General features: G+C 55.4%; 1 protein-coding gene across 2 annotated transcripts; it reads left to right on the top strand.

Moving 5' to 3' along the window:
• The first annotated feature begins 7,941 nt into the window (after positions 1-7,941).
• Positions 7,942-14,354, top strand: CBX4 (chromobox 4). 2 transcript variants are annotated; one of them, XM_073310288.1, is made up of 5 exons: positions 7,942-8,108; positions 8,214-8,257; positions 9,107-9,172; positions 11,022-11,088; positions 12,088-14,354. In XM_073310288.1, the coding sequence occupies exons 1-5, from the start codon at positions 7,950-7,952 to the stop codon at positions 13,417-13,419; spliced, it is 1,668 nt and encodes a 555-aa protein (XP_073166389.1). In that variant the 5' UTR covers positions 7,942-7,949; the 3' UTR covers positions 13,420-14,354. The 2 variants fall into 2 exon arrangements, with proteins under 2 accessions (XP_073166389.1, XP_073166390.1); XM_073310289.1 differs by lacking the exons at positions 7,942-8,108; positions 8,214-8,257; positions 9,107-9,172 and adding an exon at positions 9,374-9,720.
• The last annotated feature ends 3,802 nt before the right edge of the window (positions 14,355-18,156 follow it).

Here is an 18,156-nt window from a genome sequence, read left to right as displayed (position 1 = left end):
ACTCTGGTGTTTGTTACTCTGATGTTTTACTGGACTTTCCTGCTTTTGTCTTCAACCTGATGTGATACCGTATGGTTCCCAAGATGTCACCAGCCCTTCTGTAGAGGACAGAAAGAAAATCTGAACACCCACCCCGTAGCCTGGGTGTCTCCTCTGGGAGAGTCGCAGATTGGAGTTTAAAAAAGAATCTGTTTGAACTGCTGCTATTGCTATAGTTGAATGAGTGACATGAAAAATGGCTGCCTAAGTAACCCGCGCTGCTTGGTAGCCGGTGTCTGGCAGCTCTGCAGAAGCTACTGGCATGGTAGGGGGAAGAGAAGATGTTACAGCTTTTCTTCCAGAGAGACAAAATTCAACCCAAAATCCATCCCTTATGCCCAGGTCTTTTTCAAGATAAACATTTATAAATAATAATTAAAATAATAAACCCAGATAGACAGCTGCTCAGTGGTAGAAGGTCAGAACATGGCTTGAAAGTATTTAAACAAAGTGGCTTTTGGTCTGATTCCTTAACACCTGCAGGAAATCCATCTGTCTCTGGCTATTATTATTTGTATTGCAGTACCAGTCAGAGACCCTAATCAGGATCAGAGCCTCACTGTGCTGTGCTCTGCACAAACATCAAATACAAAACAGTCCCAGCCCTAGGAGTTTACAATCTAAATGGGATCCTACAATCAGTTTCTCTATCTATTTCTGTCTAGTTGGAGTACAGTTGAGGGCAGAAGCTTAGCTTCTTAAAATGAGCACACGTACATTTACTCTGTTCTACAGATAAATAGTAATCGGAATAGTTCTTTGTGCTGGTGTACTTTAGAGACATACATTTTCACATTTTTGCTGTTTAGTAAATAATAAATAAAATGTGTTTTATTAAATTACCATTATCCTGGTTTTTGAAAGGCAGCAACATATCTCTCACTTCTTTACATTTGAAAACCTTTTTCTCTCTCATATTTGCAATATTTCCAGCATCTTGCTAAGAAGAGACAGCAGTTAAAAATATTCAGAAGAGCCAGCTCTCTTTATCTGGGATATTTGATGTGGTTTCACTGTCTATGGAATGAAATAAGGCATCATTTTTAGAAACTACAAGGGAAAGGATGTATCAGTTCATGAGCCTCCCGTATTTGAGTGAGGCAAAAAATACAAAATCACCACTATTATAATCATTACTGTCAAATCATGTGCAATCAGCCTCATAACAGAAACCAGATGAGCATCCTGCAGAAATCTATAGTGTCAGATTGGGTAGTGAACTATTTGAATCGTTAGAAATGGAATTATTAAAATGCTTTTAATGCTGGTTCTCACCTTTATATTTTACCAATAGCTTCGCATCTTGTACCTGAGGCAGGTTTTATGAGGGTGCAGAATGGATCTATTCATGTGGTTAGAAAAATAGAGAGAGACAGCTTTGGCCCCTTTTATTGTCTGTTCCCAGTTGCGCCTTAAGAAGAAATACAGAGCTGCTCAAAGCACACCCAGCCATTCAGAGTTCTGGGAAATCAGCTTGGGCCAGACTGCTGAGATGCCCCAATTTCTCTGCTGTGTTTCTAACTGCACATGTTTGAACACATTTTCCAGTTCACCCAGATTCGAGGGGGTTGCATCACAGTGTTCCACACCCTGGGCACTTCGTTTTCTTGCAAACATTTGGTTTTGCTCCACTTGTCTTTTTTGGCAACAGCAGAAGGTTGGCATGTCAAAGTGGGTTAACAAGCTGTAGGGGCATACATGTCAATGAAAATATAGTTTAGGGAAATTGCTCTTTAGTTAAAAAAATCCTTCTTGTATGTGCTTTATTTCAGCTGCTATTCCCAATAGATCATAATTTGTACACTAAGCCCCTTCAGACCTCCAGGGAAATCAAAATTGTAAGATCAGTTTGCTTTTTATTGGCTCAGTTCTGTGATAGCACAGGGACTGTCTTTGTTGTGCTTTTAGACACAGGTATTTATACACGGTGGCATTCAGCACCCCCCTTTGTTGTACACTCACATTTCCTTTCATTAAAAAGTAGTCCTCCAGTAAGTGACAAACCATTTCTTGGTACTGTCATTTTCTTTTCTGCTAAATGCTCAATGAAATCTTCTCACTAAACTTCACTTTGTGTTTCATTGTTTTCCCCCTTAAATCTATGGGGCGGAGTGATCTGCTCACCCACTTAGGAGCAGGATCCCAATCTGCTCTTATTTACACCAGTGTAAGTCTGGAATTTGAAGTCAGTGAGTCTAGGTAGGGAGCCCGCACAAGGCTTTCAGAACTTAAGTGATGTCTATGGCTTCTACACTCCCTTGGGGCAGGGATTCATTTTACCCTAAAGTTGGGGCGAATCAGGCCTGTCTGGGAGTTTGCTGTTCAGGAGAGGGAGTGGGCAGCTCAGGCCCTGTCTTTAGTGACTATTGGAAAGTGTCTTCAAGGTTTCAAGGACAAGAGCATTTGAACTTTAATTAGAGATCATCTCAACTAGGCAGCTGCTTTGGTCACTGTCACTTTGTTCCCCAGGTAAATTCAGGCAGTCAGGATTTCAGGGAGACCTGGGCTTTGCTGGCTAACTCTTCCTTTTTGCGGTAGGGAGAGGGGATACTCCCACTTGTGACCAGGACTGGGCTGGGGAAGCGGAATTCTGTTGAGGGAAGGGGGTACAGCCTTCCCTGGCAGCCAGCTGAGCCCACTCAGCATATTTGCCTCTCACATGGCTTTGCTCTGGCCTGGCCACCTGCTCTCAAGCCAGGGCACTCCACTCTTGAGCCCCTGTTTGGCCACGCTCTGGATGTTCTCAATAGCAGCCATCGGGGACAGTGAGTTTCCCCTGGAAGCCCCACCTTGGGGAGTCTTCTGGCCAGCCGGAGGAGAAGGGTGACCACAAGTGCCTTGTGCTGCCTAGGAGCAAAGCCTGCTCGCTGTACCCCCCTCCACTCACTCCAGCCCTGCCAGGCAGCTGGGCCCTGCCCCAAGCAGTCACTCCGCAACCCACACCTGAATGGGGCGCTCTCTGGGTCGCTGGAGCTTGGCCGAGGGAAGGTGAGGTGATTAGCTGGCTGTGCGGGCTCCTGGCTGGGAGAGCGCGCCCCCTGCCCTTTACTCCTCTGTTTCTCCCGCAGATTGCGGTGGGCCTGCAGCGCCGTTTTTCCCTTTGCGCGGCTTCTTCCACCTTTGCGCTCTGTGCGCAGCTGCAGCTTCTGCGCCTTTTCCTTCTGCAGAAAAACTCGCCCTCGCCCTCGCCCTAAACCGTTACTATTTCCATCCCGGCCTCTTTGGCAGGCTTTTGCTAGCTACCTCCTACTCGCTGCCAAAGTGTCCTTCCTTTCCGCCTCCCTCCGTGTCCCACACGTGAGCTATAGGGAAGATGGATGGGTGTCAGGCGCAGCGCAGGAGACGTTGCTCATCGATTTTCAGTTGGAAAATGAATGGGCATTTGATTGCCTCCCTCCCCCACTCACTAGCAAAACAAACACACCTCTGTACAGAAGCAGGTAGGGCTAAAAGCCCCTCTGTGAATTGCAGACAGAGGCTAGGAGAAGCGGGGCGCTTTTATTTCCTTGCCACAGAGAACCAGGGCAAGTCAAGATCATCCCATCCTGGTGCTTCGCTGGACCCTGCTCATACGCGGTTCGCGCTGGAGATCCTCCTGAACAAGGGAAGGCTGGAGACAGGAGCAGAGACCTCCTCCTTGGCTGCTTCCAGCCCGCTTCATTGCCGCGGCCCGGACGTGCTAATGGGGCGGGCGGAGCTGGGGCGAATGGCCAGTCTCGTTGTATCTCGGAGCTCCGCTGCTCTCCGACCCAGGCCTGGCTGGCGTCACCAAACCCTGCGGGGAGTCCCTGTGCGGTGATGTGCGGAAATCCCGTCTCTCCCCCGCGGGAAAGGGGCCCAGCCGCCCGCCGTGCGATGGCCCAGTGACCATCCCTGCTCTGGGGGACCTCCCTGCTCCGAGCCGCTGCGGGCCTTGCGCGCTTCTCACTCACCCTCGGCCCCCAGGTGCAATGGGGACCCCCCTCGCACTCCAGAGAGGAGCCGCCTGGGCTGAGCGGGGCACAGAGCCCCTGGGAATGAAGAACCCAAGGGAGTCTCCCCGACGCCTGCCCTGGAGCTCCCCTCGCGGTCACTGGCCCCTCGGAGCCGGCCCCCAGCACACCGGAGGGGAGCCGCTCGCAGCTTGTCCGGCCTGGGCAGCGGGGGGCAGCTCCAGGACCTTCCTGCTCAGGTCACCAGCCAACCCCGAGCTCCAGCTTCAGCACCTCGTGGGGCGCCATCGGGGGGGGGGGCATGAGGCCGGCCCTGGGGTCCCTCCCGGGCATGTTAAAGGGGGGAAGGGAGTCAGCCTCCTGCTGAACCGTTAACTTTTCATTCCCGGTTGCGGCATCTCCGCGGGTCCCAAAGCGCCTCTGCGTAAAGCAGTTTAATTACCGGGTGGGGTAATCCTGCTCTGCGCCGCCCGACCGCCGCTGCACGGCGCTTGCGGGGAAATGTCTCCTCCGACTCGCGGCTGGAGGGAGCCGCGCAGCCGGGCCCCCTCGGTAACCGACTGCCCGGCGTTGCCGGTGGCGGGGCTCGCCGCCCCCAGCGCAGGCCGGCGGCGCAGGGTCCCTGCACGGAACAAAGCCGAGCCCGTGCCCGTTACCTGCAGCTGGGGGCAGGAGCAGGCCCAGAAATGCCTCGAGGCACGTCAGAAGCGGCGCAGAGCGACCAAGACTCTGTTGACAGCTGTAATTTTCCCGGCTGCCTCGCGCTCGCTTTGCTTTGCTTTGCTCGGCAGGATTCACCTGCCCGCCCAGTGCCTTGGTTTGCTGCTTTCTTCTGAGCCTTCCCTGGCGCGCCCCGCTACTTCCTGAATTGCATCCCCAAGGCGCGACTCCGTGCGTGGGAAGGGCAGGGGAGGATGCCCACGAGCCCAGCTCCCACCGGTGTCAGAGAAAGACTGACGCCGGCTTCCCCCGGACTTTTGGAGGCGTGGTTTGGATTCGCAGAGACCTCAGAGCCTGCAACTCATCCTGAAACTAGCGGGGAAATCGCCCCCTGGCCGGAAAACCCACGGGACTCCCCGAAAAGCAATCTGTGCTGAGACGGGGCGAGCTCCTCACCAGCCCCACCCTGCCGCCGGTCCAGGGCATGGCACCGCTTGTCACTCTTCCTCCTCCTGGCTCTCCGGCTCACACGTCAGTCTGTCAGGCCACGCACCCGCGACTGCTGGGGGGGACAATTGTCTTTCAATAAAAACAAGAACCCAAAGTCTCCCCCTGCGGTGAAATCTCGTGGGATTGTTTCCTCGCGTTATTATAACCGGCTCTTTTCTGCCTCCGTTTGCTCCAGAGAAGGCCCCGGCTCCCCAATCTGGCCGCTCCTGCTCCCGGGGTTCGGCGTGAAGAAGGGCAGCGAAGGGAGATGGAAGCCGCGGCCCCAGCCCCACTGGGCAGCCCCAGCGGCACTAGCCTGCGCCTGGCGTTACACACAGCCCGCGTGGGTTATTTCAGTCCGAGGGAAGGGGCTGCAGGGCAGGGGTCTCCTGGGACCCAAGCGAAATCCGACTCCCTGGGGAGCTGCCCACGCGGGACCCCCGGCACTTGAGTTCGGAGACGTGTTTCCTAAGGGCCCGGATTCCTTATGCTCCAGCGAGCAGGGATTTCACAGAGGTGCTCTGGAAATCCTCCGCCGCCCCCCAGTTCCCAAACTGCCCCGCCTTGTTTTGCAGCCGGGGAATCACGTTGCTGCCCATCGCTGGGTGACCCGGCGACTTCCACTGGCCCGGCGCGCCTCCCCCCGTGCCAATGCTCCCCAAAGGCGCAGGTTTCACGCTGGACTCTGGCCAGGTCTCCTTCACCTCCAAGTCCCACCCAGGCGCCCGGGGCTCTGCTACTGCTCCCAGCCCGACCGCCTCTCGAGCAGCCGCGCAGGTGGGTGACACGGAGTGGGGAGCGCTCGCCCAGGTCCCACTCTCACGGGGCTGCGCTGCGCTGCTGGTTTCTCGGGATCCGGCCCCCGGTGGCCCCGCACGAGCCTTCGCTTGTAGGTGGGAAATAAACAAAATGATGCAACGTTGTTCAAGTCCTGCCACCGTTCTGCGAGCAGCTCAAAACGGGCGATTCCTCTGAGGTGCCTGGACAGCCAGAGCGCGCAGGACGCGCCTTACCTCCGCCCGGTGAGCGATACAGCCCCTTTCCCCAAGATTTCCGAGTCAGCTTCCCGTGCTCCGTCCGCACCCCAGTTCCCAGGGCAGAGCTAGAAGGGGGTCGCTAGGCACTGCCCCAGACCTGGCAAGTTGGCTTCCCTTAGGGCAGAAAGTAAGTTGTGACTCTGGCTCTGCACTGAGCCCCGGGGCGCGGGCAGGAAGATAGTCAGACCCTGCCTCCGACTTTGCAAATGCACATTTAATTATTGTCCAGGGAAATCGTTTCGCCCCTCTGGAGCGTTTCCTGGATCCAGTGTAAACGGGGCGCGTGTCGCTCCCAGCCTCTGCAGCTCTCCGTTGTCTCCAGGCCCCTGGGGCTTGAGGAATTCCCCCCAGCTCCGCTCGCTCCCTCCTCCCCAGTCCCGGGCTGAGCAGGGAGTTACACCCCGGGGCTTGAGGGCAGCGAGGCTCTGACGGATGGACACGCGGCGGACGTTGCAATCCCCCTGCACTTGCCAGGAGCTTCGCGGGTTGCATATGGTGCCCCCCTGGCTAATGCTGAGCGCGGCTCTGCCAGCCCGGCTCGGGGGACGCTGCCTGGGGCTTTGCTGACGATTTGTTCGATAGGGATGCGGTGGGTTAGGGCAGCAACGGGAGCTCCCCAGCCGCGGGCTGTGTCCATCGCTTCCCTTCGGGGTCACCACTAAACCCCCCAAAGAGCAACCCCCCCTTTTGTCCGGGAGGGCCCCGCAGGCTGGGCAAGCCCTTCCTCCCTGGGATCCCGAGCACGCTGCAGGGGAGAGGCCGGGGCTCCTTGGCCTTCGACTTCCACAGCTCGCCGCCCTCCTCTGCGCTCTGCCTCCATCCTGGCCTCCCTCCTTTCTCCCCTGCTGCCTCCCTTGGCTCCATTTCCCGGAGCCCTGTTTTCTCTCTCAGCCCCTCCATTCCCCCCAGCCCCGGTCAGATTCCCGGAACCACGTGGGGCCCTCCTCCCTCCCTCCCCTCCCAGCCAACCTGGGTTAGCCTCCTGCCCTGGCCCTTCCTTCTCTTGTCCCAGCATCTCTTGCCCCCCCCCGCCCCGCCTTTCTCTGTAGAGCCCGTTCCTTCCCCCCATCTTCTCGGCTCCTTCACTTCCCCAGCCCTGCGCCCTCCCTGGGCTCCCCTCCTCTCCCATCTCGCCGCCTCCCCCGTGTCCTCCCTCCCGACCTCTCCTCCGGCGGCGCCTCGGGGCCCAGAAGGAATCGCCCCCGCCGCCCTGCAGATCTCCAAGCGTAAGGGCTCGGGAATCCCAGCCAGCCGCGGTATCCCCGAGCCGCTATTTCGGAGGACCCGGGAATGCGGGATCGGACGGAGGAGAACCGGGGGCTGGGATGATTCCTGCATCCCGCGTGTCACCCAGATCGTGTTACCCCCGCCGCCGCTGCCCGGGGGGCTCCAGGCCGACCTGCTTCTCGCCTCACGTTTGCCCCCTTCTCGCTCGCTTGCCCCCTTTCTGCCCTCACTGGCCGCGGAAGGGGTGGGGGGCAGACACCTGCCCCGGGCGCTCTGCTGCCCGCTGCTGGAAGCGCTGGACACGGGGCAGCTCCGCGCTACCGGCCGGGGCTCTGCAACTGGGGCTGCGCGGCGCTGCCCCCGCCCGCGGCCCAACAGCCCCCCGCTCCCCCCCCCGGCGCCTGCTCCCCCGCCCCTCTCTGCCCCCTGACCCCGCCCCTTTCTCGGTCTCCTCCCGCTCGCCCTCCCCGGCAGATCTGCACCAATCCGCGCGCCCCGTCTCCCCTTGACGGACAGCCGGGCCCGGGGAGGCCCCGCCCGCCTGACGTCTCCGGCCGGGATTTGCATGAGTTGCGGTGCCGGGGCGGCTGGAGCTCAGTGTCTGCGGGCGCGGGAGGCGGAGTGGGGCGAGCCCGGCGCTCGGAGCCTCCCCAGCATGGAGCTGCCCGCCGTGGGGGAGCACGTCTTCGCCGTGGAGAGCATCGAGAAAAAGCGGATCCGAAAGGTGAGGCCGGGAGGGAGGCTGCGAGCGGGGAGTCGGGGGTGCGGGAGGGCGGCCGGGGCTCTGCGGGGCTGCCGCTGACGCCTTCCCTTTTCCCTCCCGCCCCAGGGCAGAGTCGAGTACCTGGTGAAATGGAGAGGCTGGTCCCCCAAGTAAGTACCCAGGCGGGGAGCTGGGCTGCAGCTGGACCAGGGATGGGGGCTGCAGGAGCAGGATCTCCGGCCCAGCCTGAGCTGCAGCAAGCCCCCCCGCCCGCACCCGATGCTTTCTGTCCGGGAAATGGCACCGTTATTGCATGCTCCAAAAGAGGCTGCGGAGAGGCCAGGGGGGACCGGGGAGCCCGGCAGAAGCAAGGGGAGGGAGAGAGAGGCAGACGGTGACTGATGTGCAGCAGAAAATGGCTCCTTCCCCCTTTCCCTCCTCGGGAGCCAGGCTCCATATTGCAGAACTGAGCAGGGGGAAAATAATTTAAAACATGAAATAAAACGCCCCGCCGGTCCTGAGCCCCCGATCCTGGCCGAGGAGGAGGCAGCGGGCTGCCACCAGGGCGCTGCCACGGGGCGCGGGGAAGGCAAACCCTGCCTCTGAGCACCGAAGGGAAGGAGATGTTTGCGGGTGGCGGATATTTGGGGTTTGCATGACAGTGTCTTGCAGGGAGGGGCTGCTCTGGGGTTTGGACTCTGCTGCTTAGACCCTGGTCAGGACCACGGGTGTTAGTGGGGCTAGGACAGGGGCTTTGGGAAATCGCATCGTGACATGCTTAGAATTCTTCTGGAATAACAACTGCGCTAAATAAACACCCCCCCGCCCATCCCCCTCTCCGGGCAGCTGGAGTTCGAAATGCGCACTCCGCAGTGGGGCCAGGTGCGCGTGGATTCAATGTGCCTAACCTGTAAGATGGCCCCTGGCAGCTCACCGGCGAGGGGAGACCCCCCCCCGTCTCCCTTCTCGGGGGGCGCACCGGTCAGTTGCTCAATGGCTCTTCTTCTCCCCCTTGCAAGATATAACACGTGGGAACCGGAGGAAAACATCCTGGACCCCAGGCTGCTGATCGCGTTCCAAAACAGGTGAGCGCTGCGCTCCTGCGCGGACCCGGCCTGGCAGCGGGGGAGGGGAGGCGGAGAACCCAGCGGCGCCGCTGGGGCTCGGAGCTCGGGAGAAGGGAAGGGGCGTGGGGCGGCGCACCCCCGCGCCGGGTGGCAGCGGGGCCACTTTCCTGCCTGCCTGGGTTCAGTGTGGGGGGGGGACCTAGGGCGGCGCGGGGGCCAGGCCTTGCAGCCGGAATGCCCTGCGCCGCGCTCCGCTGCCGAGCTGGGCACTGGCGGCCCCGGAGCAGCCGAGCGCTCGGCCCCGGCCCCCTTGCAGAGCCGAGCCTTGCAGGAGCGCAGCTCGGAGCGAGCTGGCATTGTGCAATTGTGAATGCGTCACGGAACTTCACTTAACCCCTTCGGGGCCGAGGCAAGGGCTTGCAGCTCGGCAGGTTCGCGGGCGGGCTCCGGGCATGTCGGCTGCTGTGACAGGGGGTGTCACGGGTGCGGTAGCGGCGCTGCGGGGCGGGGAAGAACCGCCCCTCTCCTGGATGGAGATTGCACCTTTCGAGGGAGAAGCTCGCGAGGTGCAGTCCCGCCTGCCCGCGGTGCAGGGAGCATTTCCCTCGGCTAACGGCCCCCAGCCTGTCCCCGCAGCTCCCCCGCTCGCTCGCCTGCCTGGGGGGGCGGAGGCGGCGCTGCTGCTCCTCGCTCGCGTTTGGCGCATTATTTCCTGCGGTGTTTTGGCGCAAACTGTAAACTCGAGCCCGTGGCAGGCAGGCGGCTAGCGCGGGGGACGCTGCTCTCCCTGGCTCCGGAGCGACCCCGCCGGGGCGCGTCCTGCCCGGCCGAGTGCCAGGCGCTGCCGAAGGAGTTCACGACCCTGCGGCCCGGGCACCGCCGCGCGCACTGGCGCGGAGCAGATGCGCTGACTGCAGCCGCGGGCGAGCCTCTCTCGGCCTTGGGTCCCGGCCCTTCCCCGGCTGCTGGCTAGCGGGGCAGTGCCCAGGGCCCGCACCCACTGGGGGTCCAAATACTCGTCCCACCCCTCCCCCTACGGCGCACGGGTCGGGGTGGGGCTGGTCACTTGGAGGCGCCGCCCGGGCAGGCAGGCAGCCAGCGATGCTTGCCCTGCTCAGAAGCCGGGTACCCGGCGCCCGAGGGGTGACGGCCCCGGCCAGGGGCTTGCCCTGGCCTCCCCCCGACAGTTGGGTGGTTCAGCACCAGCGGCCCCTCCCCCCGCGGAGACCTCGGCCTTTAAGGCAGCGATTCTGAGTGACGGCTGGCGGGGCTCGTCCTGTGAATCCTAATGAGATCATTAGCATCGCCGCGGCTGCTGATTCCGCGCGGCGCACGCCGCGCACACCTCGCCGGGCCTTCTGCGCCGGCCACCGGAACGACGGGGGGCTCCCGCTCCCTTCTCTGCCCCGCGCTCCACTTCGGTGCCAGCTAGTGCCTGAGATGCCTTGTCACAGCGTGAAGGCAGCTCGGGCTCCAGCGTGCTCTGGAAATCCCGCTTGCTTTCTGTGAGATCTGCGCTTCGCTGGTGAACCTCAGCGAGCCCTGCAGGATGTGGGGCCACAGAGAGGAATTTGCTGTGTCTTGTTTGGTTGTTTCTGGGAGGTCTTTAGTGTGCGCGTGAGGGAGACTTCGCATAAATAGCTGGTCTTGCCGGCTATTCCCGGGACGAACCAGTCCTGCTGGCTCTCCAGGAACCTTAGCAGCTCACTTCTTTGCTTGTCCAGCTGTACACACTGTTGGCCCCATGTTCTCACTGTAATGTGTCTCTGAGTGATGTGTGCGGAGAATTAACGCGGCTCCCCCCCCCAATTCTGCAGCGTGCTGTAGGAAAGTAATTGCATCGCTATTGATTTTTATGTTCCTGCAGGGAGAGGCAGGAGCAGCTGATGGGATACCGCAAGCGAGGACCAAAACCGAAGCCGCTAGTCGTTCAGGTGAATTCAATAAGCCACAATGTTCTTTTCCTAAGGAACCCCATTTTTAGCACAGGCTTGAGAATATTCACACTCCGGAAAGTAAATGCAATCTCTAAATGGCAATCTTTCCAAATAGACTGATTAAAGCCACTTAGTTTTGTTTTTAATATAAACTCCCTTGTTTCCTCCCTTCTCCAGGGAGGAGCATTTCATCTGGTTTCATCATGCTCAGGATCAGTGTGTACATACAAATCCCTTGTTAATTTTAAATGCCAGATGAAGCCGCTCCCACTCCTCTCCACAACCAACCCCGCCCCCCCCATGCCAAACTCTGACTTCATCATTCAATCAAACACGCACAACATCTCGGTGTAACAATGAGCATAAATTGGGACAGACCCCAGAAAGCGTGAAGAGAAGGAAGGAGTCCATTGCTGCAGGAAGAGGCTTCCTGGTGGCTACCTTGCTGGGAATTCCTGGGTATTTCTTTCCTGGCAGATCTCATTCCCCATCTCGCCATTGTATTTGTATGGGTCTGTCTCCAGTTATAAACGTCGCTTCTGCCCCATGTGACGGAAGGCGGCAGTGACCTGTGGTGCTGGTGCACCCCAAGCCTAGCGGCAGACTTGCTTTGGCGAGAAGGAGGAGGCTGGGCGCAGGGCTTTGTTAAGCTGTGATGACGCTGTTTGCATTGTTAGCTGCCACTCTCCTCAGCGATCTGTACTCTGCCTTGGGTGTCCTTCACCCACGATTTACCCTTGCCGAATAGGGACAGTTGATTGAAGGGTACTTTTTACTACCTCCAGTTAATCTCAAACAACGTGAAGCCTTTAGGCCAGGAACAGGCCACAGCTTTTCACGTTAAGGTCTGTAGCGCCCCGTCCTGCGGGTGCTCCGACTGCTCTGTTTCACTGGGTGAGCATAAGCTGGTTGGATGGACTCCTGCAGGAGAGCTGACCTCTTGTGTGAAGTATCCCTGGGTGGGCTCTTGCTAAACTCGCTGACCTTGTGTTGCAGCTCCCTTCGTTCGCACGGCGCTCCAACGTCCTCACCGGGCTCCGGGACCCCGCTGCGGAGAACAGGCCGAAGCTGGAGCTGAGCTCGTCCGGCAAGGGCCAGCAGCATCAGTACGAACTCGACAGCAAGAAGCACCACCATTACCAGCCCGGCGGCAAGGAGAGCCGCGGGAGGCACCAGCCGCAGAGCAAAGGGAAGCACTACTACCAGCTGAACAGCAAGAAGCACCACCACTACCAGCCGGACCCCAAGATGTATGAGCCCCCCTGCCGGCCCGGCAGCAAGGGGCCGCCGAGCCCGGCCTGCTTGGAGCACAGCGAGAGCCCCTTGGCCGCCCACCCAGACAGATGGGCCCACAGCCCGGCCAAGAGCCTGCTGAGCCCAGCAAAGAACCTGGCTGCAGAGGGAAAGAACGGAGCTGAGAAGAAGCCGTCGAGTGGCACCGGGCCGCCTTCCCGCGACGGCGCGACCGGCAACGGCCCGGGGGGCAAAATGAAGATTGTCAAGAACAAGAACAAGAACGGGCGCATTGTCATCGTCATGAGCAAGTACATGGAGAACGGCATGCAGGCCGTCAAGATCAAGTCCGGGGAACCGCCCAGGAAGCGGACCACTGAGGAGAGGACTCCCAGCAGGGGCGGGGAGGAGAAGCAGGAGGCCTGGCGAAAGCATGGGGAGGAGAGAGTGGCAGGCAGTGACCCCAAGAGCAAAGCTGGACTTGGGGGGGGCCCACCCTTCACAGAGCTCAGAGGGAGCCCCAGAAAGACTCCCCCTGCCAAGGAGGCACCTCCTCCCCCCGAGCAGCCCCTGCAGCTCACCACCAAGCCCAACCTTGTGCCCTGGTCCCTGGAGCCCAGCCGGGAGCACAGCCCTGCCCCCATGGGACTGAATCTCTCCACCCCAGGCTCCAGGAAGCGCTGCCTCTCTGAGCCGCATGAGGAGAGGGAGCCAGGCAAGAAGCGCCTCACCTCACGGAGCATCAGCGCCCCCACCTGCCTGAGCCCCCAAGCGCCAGAGAGGCCCGAGCCCCCTCTCCCAGCCACCCCCCAGCCAGAGGTCATCCTGCTGGATTCGGACCTGGACGAGCCCATAGACTTGCGCTGCGCCAAGCCCCGGGGTGAGCGTGAGCTGGCTGTGGCGCAGGTGAAGCCGGAGGTGCCGCTGGTGCCGACGGAGAAGCCGGCCGTTGAGCCTCAGCAGCAGCAGGAGGCGGACGGGGAGGGAGAGGCAGAGCCCCTGCAGGAGTTCAAGCCCTTCTTTGGGAATATAATTATCACGGATGTGACCGCGAACTGCCTGACCGTGACCTTCAAGGAGTATGTGACAGTGTGAAAGGGCAGAGGCTGCTCCCCCTGGGGAGGGACCCTGACACTATCCTGGAGCTGCCTGCCCCTCGACCCCCTCTAAGGTATTGTCACTGCCCTGACACCCACCTCCCTCCCCTCCCCACCACGGTGACTGCAGCACTCATGCAGGGAGAATCCCACCAGATGCCTCCCTGCCCAAGAGGAGGGGAGGGCGGGACACAGTGACTCTGCCCCTGCTATGCTGGGGGTATCCTCTACTGCTGCTCCATCCCTGCAGTCCCAGGGACTGGCAGGTATCAGGACACACGAGGATGGGGCCGGCCAGTTACTCACAGAGTTACATAGTATTATATTTTAACAGTGCTAACTTGTCGAGTGATTCTTGCTCCCGTTTGTACGTGGTGTTATTGAAATGTATTGTTTGAGCTGAAAGCTGGTCCCTCTCTGGCCACGCGAATATATTTATTTGTAGGTATTTATATAATGAAATATAAATCCTAGATTTATGGAGTCCCTAGATCCCCTTATAAACTATATCAAACAAATATTTTGTGTTCTTTTTAACCATTCAGCATTTGTTAGTCTCATTCCTTTGACCTGTCTTCATGAGCTGCAGGACCATTCCCTGGTATATATTTTTTGATACTGTACATGTGTTGTTTCTATGTCAAAAATAAGTTCATTATCTAAAGCTAAACAAGCTATTATAGAAACTGCTGCTACTAGAAATGTCTCAACTATAAGCTTCCTATTATTAATTGCTTGAATGTAAATATTAAATGGAGATGTTGAAAGTGCATTTGATGTTCTGCAGCTAGCATAGATCTGATTGCAAAGACCAGCTGTTAGAAGGTGGGGCCTAAGCTGCCAGTGGCACTTCCTGGTTTAAGGACTGTATTGTGGACGAAGAAAATGTATCATGCAATCATTGCAAAGGACTATAAACCTTTACAAAAACTACTGGAAGTTGGAGTGCATTTGTTACTGCTTATACACAGAGTACTGAAAAGACCTCTCTGTGTGTGAAATTACATGACTGGGTTTCCCCAAACAGGTATTGTCAATACAGAGCAAGAACTGAGGTAGTTTTCTTACGTATCTAGGCAAGATTGAAGCCATGTAGAATTTCTGCTATTAAGAAGGTGGAGTTGAGGGTACTTGTTGCCTAAGATGTACAGTAAGCTCCTACTTTTGTTTTCTTGATCTTCTGAGAAAACAAAACAGCACTAAGGCAATGGAAATTGTCTTCCCTCCAGGCCAAGCTTCTGCCTGTGCTTCATGTAAGTCCTACACATGCAGAAGGCCACCTTGCTGTTGAAAACTATGGGCCTCCATTTTCAAAGCAAATAGTGATGGTGGGTGCCCAAACCAAGACGTCTTGCAGGGGTCTGATTTCTGAGAGGGCAGGTACTCCGCAGCTTCTAAAAATCAGGACCCTATAAGGTGGCGGAGCCAACCTCTTGCAATTGTCAAATGATGTCCATAAAGGCAGATCACGATTGGATGCTGTAACCTAAGTTCTGTCACCTCATTATGCAGGATTGCCCCAAAAGTATGGGTCCAAAAAGATTAAACTAAGTTTGCGGAGGTTTTGAACTCACTTTACAATCACTGGATTCCACTGAGTATTGCAAAGTGGTAACACTTTAAAACAGCTTGCAGCAGTATGATTTTGAAAATATTTTGACACTTGATGTAATAACTGCTTTTCTGTTTGCATCATGGATACAGTACATCACCAGTCCATGGAGCCGGTAAAACGAAGTATTAGAAATAATCTATCAATTTTTCCTTTGAATTTTGTGCTTGTAAAAAGCGCCCTGTTGATATCCTCTCTATCCACTTAGGCTTTCATGGCTTCAGCTGTTTTGGAGGAGATTTTATAGATGAAATTGTTATTTTAGTTTGATGTATATGTACATGTGCCTAGAGCCTGGAAATGGCAGACTTTTTGGTTGATTGCATAAAATGCACCTAAGTTACATGAGAGCTAACTCAAAGCTTCTATAAACAACACTTGGTCAATGTTCTTTAGTTTTTACCGGGAAGGACAGCGAGAGTGATTAAATCAGCATGGTGATTTCTCTGCTGAGATTAGCAGGAAGGGTACTGAGATTGAAACACTTCAGTTTTCTGTATCAAGACCAGCTGATGGAGTGTCACTGCTTCTTGCCACTACTGATCTGGACTGACTTGGGCCTGTTATCCTAGAGGAGAAAGGTTCTTTATTTTCAGTTACCCACCCTCTGAGACATCCACAGTTTATAGACACTAGGAAATAAGAGCAAATATTGACTGGCAAACTGTTTTTTAAAATCCCAGCCATTAATATCCTTCTGAACGATGCTGGAATTTCCCTCTGAGATGCTATTTAACTAGAAATTAGCACAACAGTTATTCTAGAATAGTTACAGCAGAATGGTTCTTTCAGTAGAAGTCCCGGGTGGGTGTTCTTATGGAATGGAGAACCTTCTTCAGATTTTAGCTTAACCCTCTTTGAAAGGAACTCTTCTTCTGGAATAAAAGCATCTGCGCAGGCTTTTACGCTGAAATATTGATTCCAGGATGGCTATTTCTGTACGTTTCCAAGTATCGCTAGGCCTCTACTCCTGAGTGAGATACAGGAGGACACATGACCTTAGCCTGTTGTTTCTCTAGACATGGAACATTCCCATTGGCTTAGTGGACGTTCACATGCTTAGTGGGATCTGACTTTGCGAAGTCGGCGTGTAAAGGTGGAGGGGGGAAAGCACCACGTCTTCCTCAAACGTCCGGCTGCCTGCATTTATTCAGCATTAAAGATGATTTTCAGTCCTGCTGCCTGTGCTGACTCCTCAGATCAAACAGGGCTCTAGTCAATCTTACAAGGCAAGAGAATTGTTTAAATTGTAACTGGTTTCAGCTGCTCAGCCATGAAAGGCAATGGGGGTTGCACAGGTGTTGGAGGGTAGAATCTGAAACTATTTGGGTTGCACAGATGTAATTTGGGAACCAATTTGGCCTGCAAAACTTTCATTCCGGGTGGTTTGGTATCTGAGCCCCAGGGTGTTGGCAGCGCTGGCAGTTAGAAAATAATCTATTTCACTTATAAAGAGAGCTAATGCTTGTCTGCAAAAATCACTCCTTCACAAACAAAAATGGGTATGCAAGTAGAAGCACACCTCAAGGGCTGCAGAATGTGACCTGGGCAAGAGGAAATGCTGCTTAGCAGACAAATGCATGACTGAGGCTGGAGGCTCTTGGGGGCTGGAGGCTGGCGTTTTCTGTTAGCAAAGCTTGTGCAGAAAATACAAGCATATTTATTTACCTTTCAGTTTAATGCAGCGGTTCTCAAACTGTGGGTTGGGACCCCAGAGTGGGTCATGACTCTGTTTTAATAGGGTTGCCAGGGCTGGTTTAGACTGAAGCCCAAGCCCCACCACTGTGGCTGAAGCTGAAGCCTGAGGGCTTTAGCCCTGGGTGGCGGGGCTCAGGTTACAGGCCCCCTGCCTGGGGCTGAAGCCCTTGGGTTTTGGCCCTCCTGCCCAAAGTGGTGGACCTCGGGCTTTGATTATCCCCTACCCCCACCCAGGGCAGCAGGGCTCTGGCTTTGGTCCCTCCTCCTGGGGTCATGAAGTAATTTTTGTTGTCTGCAGGGGTTCGCGTTGCCATGAAGTTTGAGAACCGCGGTTTAATGCAAACAACCAGATTCCTGACAAATAGGATGCACTTTTTGAAATTACTAAGGCTGTAGCCTCTTGTTCAAACTCTGTGTCCTAAACCAGTGGATCTCAATCAGGGTTATGCATGCCCTTGGGTGTACGCAGGGGTCTTCCAGGGGGTACATCAATTAATCTAGATATTTGCCTAGTTTTACAACAGGCTACATAAAAAGCACTACTGAAGTCAGTACGAACTAAAATTTCATACAGAGAATGACTTGTTTATACTGCTCTATATACTACACACTGAAATGTAAGTATAAAATAAATAGGTCTGTCAAGCAATTAAAAAAATTAATCACAATTGCAAGATTAAAAAAACTAATCGCAATTAATCATGCAATTAAACAATAACAGAATACCATTTATTTAAATATTTGTGGATGTTTTCTACATTTTCAAATATATGGATTTCAACTACAACACAGAATACCAAGAGTACAGTGCTCACTTTATATATTTTATTACAAATATTTGCACTGTGAAAAACAAGAAATAGTATTTTTCAATTCACCTAATACAAGTACTGTAGTGCAATCTCTTTATCTGAAAGTTGAACTTACAACTGTAGAATTATGTCCAAAAAAAAACTTCATTCAAAAATAAAACAATGTAAAACTTTAGAGCCTACAAGTCCACCCAGTCCTACTTCAGCCAATCAAGCTCAGACAAACAAGTTTGGTTACAATTTGCAGGAGACAATGCTGCCCCGCTTCTTGTTTATAATGTCACCTGAAAGTGAGAACAGGCGTTCACATGGCACTGTTGTAGCCGGCGTCGCAAGAGATTTACGTGCCAGATGCGCTAAAAATTCGTACATCCCTTCATGCTTCAACCACCCTGATGACTGATTCTGCTTGATAACGATCCAAATCAGAGCGGACCGACACGTGTTCATTTTCATCATCTGAGTCAGATGCCACCAGCAGAAGGTTGATTTTCTTTTCTGGTGGTTTGGGTTCTGTAGTTTTCACATCTGAGTGTTGCTCTTTTAAGACTTCTGAAAGCATGCTCCACACCTCGTTCCTCTCAGATTTTGGAGGGCACTTCATATTCTTAAA

Source organism: Lepidochelys kempii, chromosome 14, assembly GCF_965140265.1.
Source record: "Lepidochelys kempii isolate rLepKem1 chromosome 14, rLepKem1.hap2, whole genome shotgun sequence".
NCBI lineage: Eukaryota > Metazoa > Chordata > Testudines > Cheloniidae > Lepidochelys > Lepidochelys kempii.
Note: the sequence above shows the minus strand (reverse complement) of the source record. Positions and strands in the feature narration are given on the sequence as shown.

What these genes read in the sequence shown, in the direction of transcription:
- CBX4 (XM_073310288.1), top strand. Translation starts at nt 7,950, where the DNA reads ATGAGTTGCGGTGCCGGGGCGGCTGGAGCTCAGTGTCTGCGGGCGCGG. An exon ending in AGAAAAAGCGGATCCGAAAG is followed by an intron (nt 8,109 to 8,213) that starts GTGAGGCCGGGA and finishes CTCCCGCCCCAG; the next exon opens with GGCAGAGTCGAGTACCTGGT. An exon ending in TGGAGAGGCTGGTCCCCCAA is followed by an intron (nt 8,258 to 9,106) that starts GTAAGTACCCAG and finishes CCCCCTTGCAAG; the next exon opens with ATATAACACGTGGGAACCGG.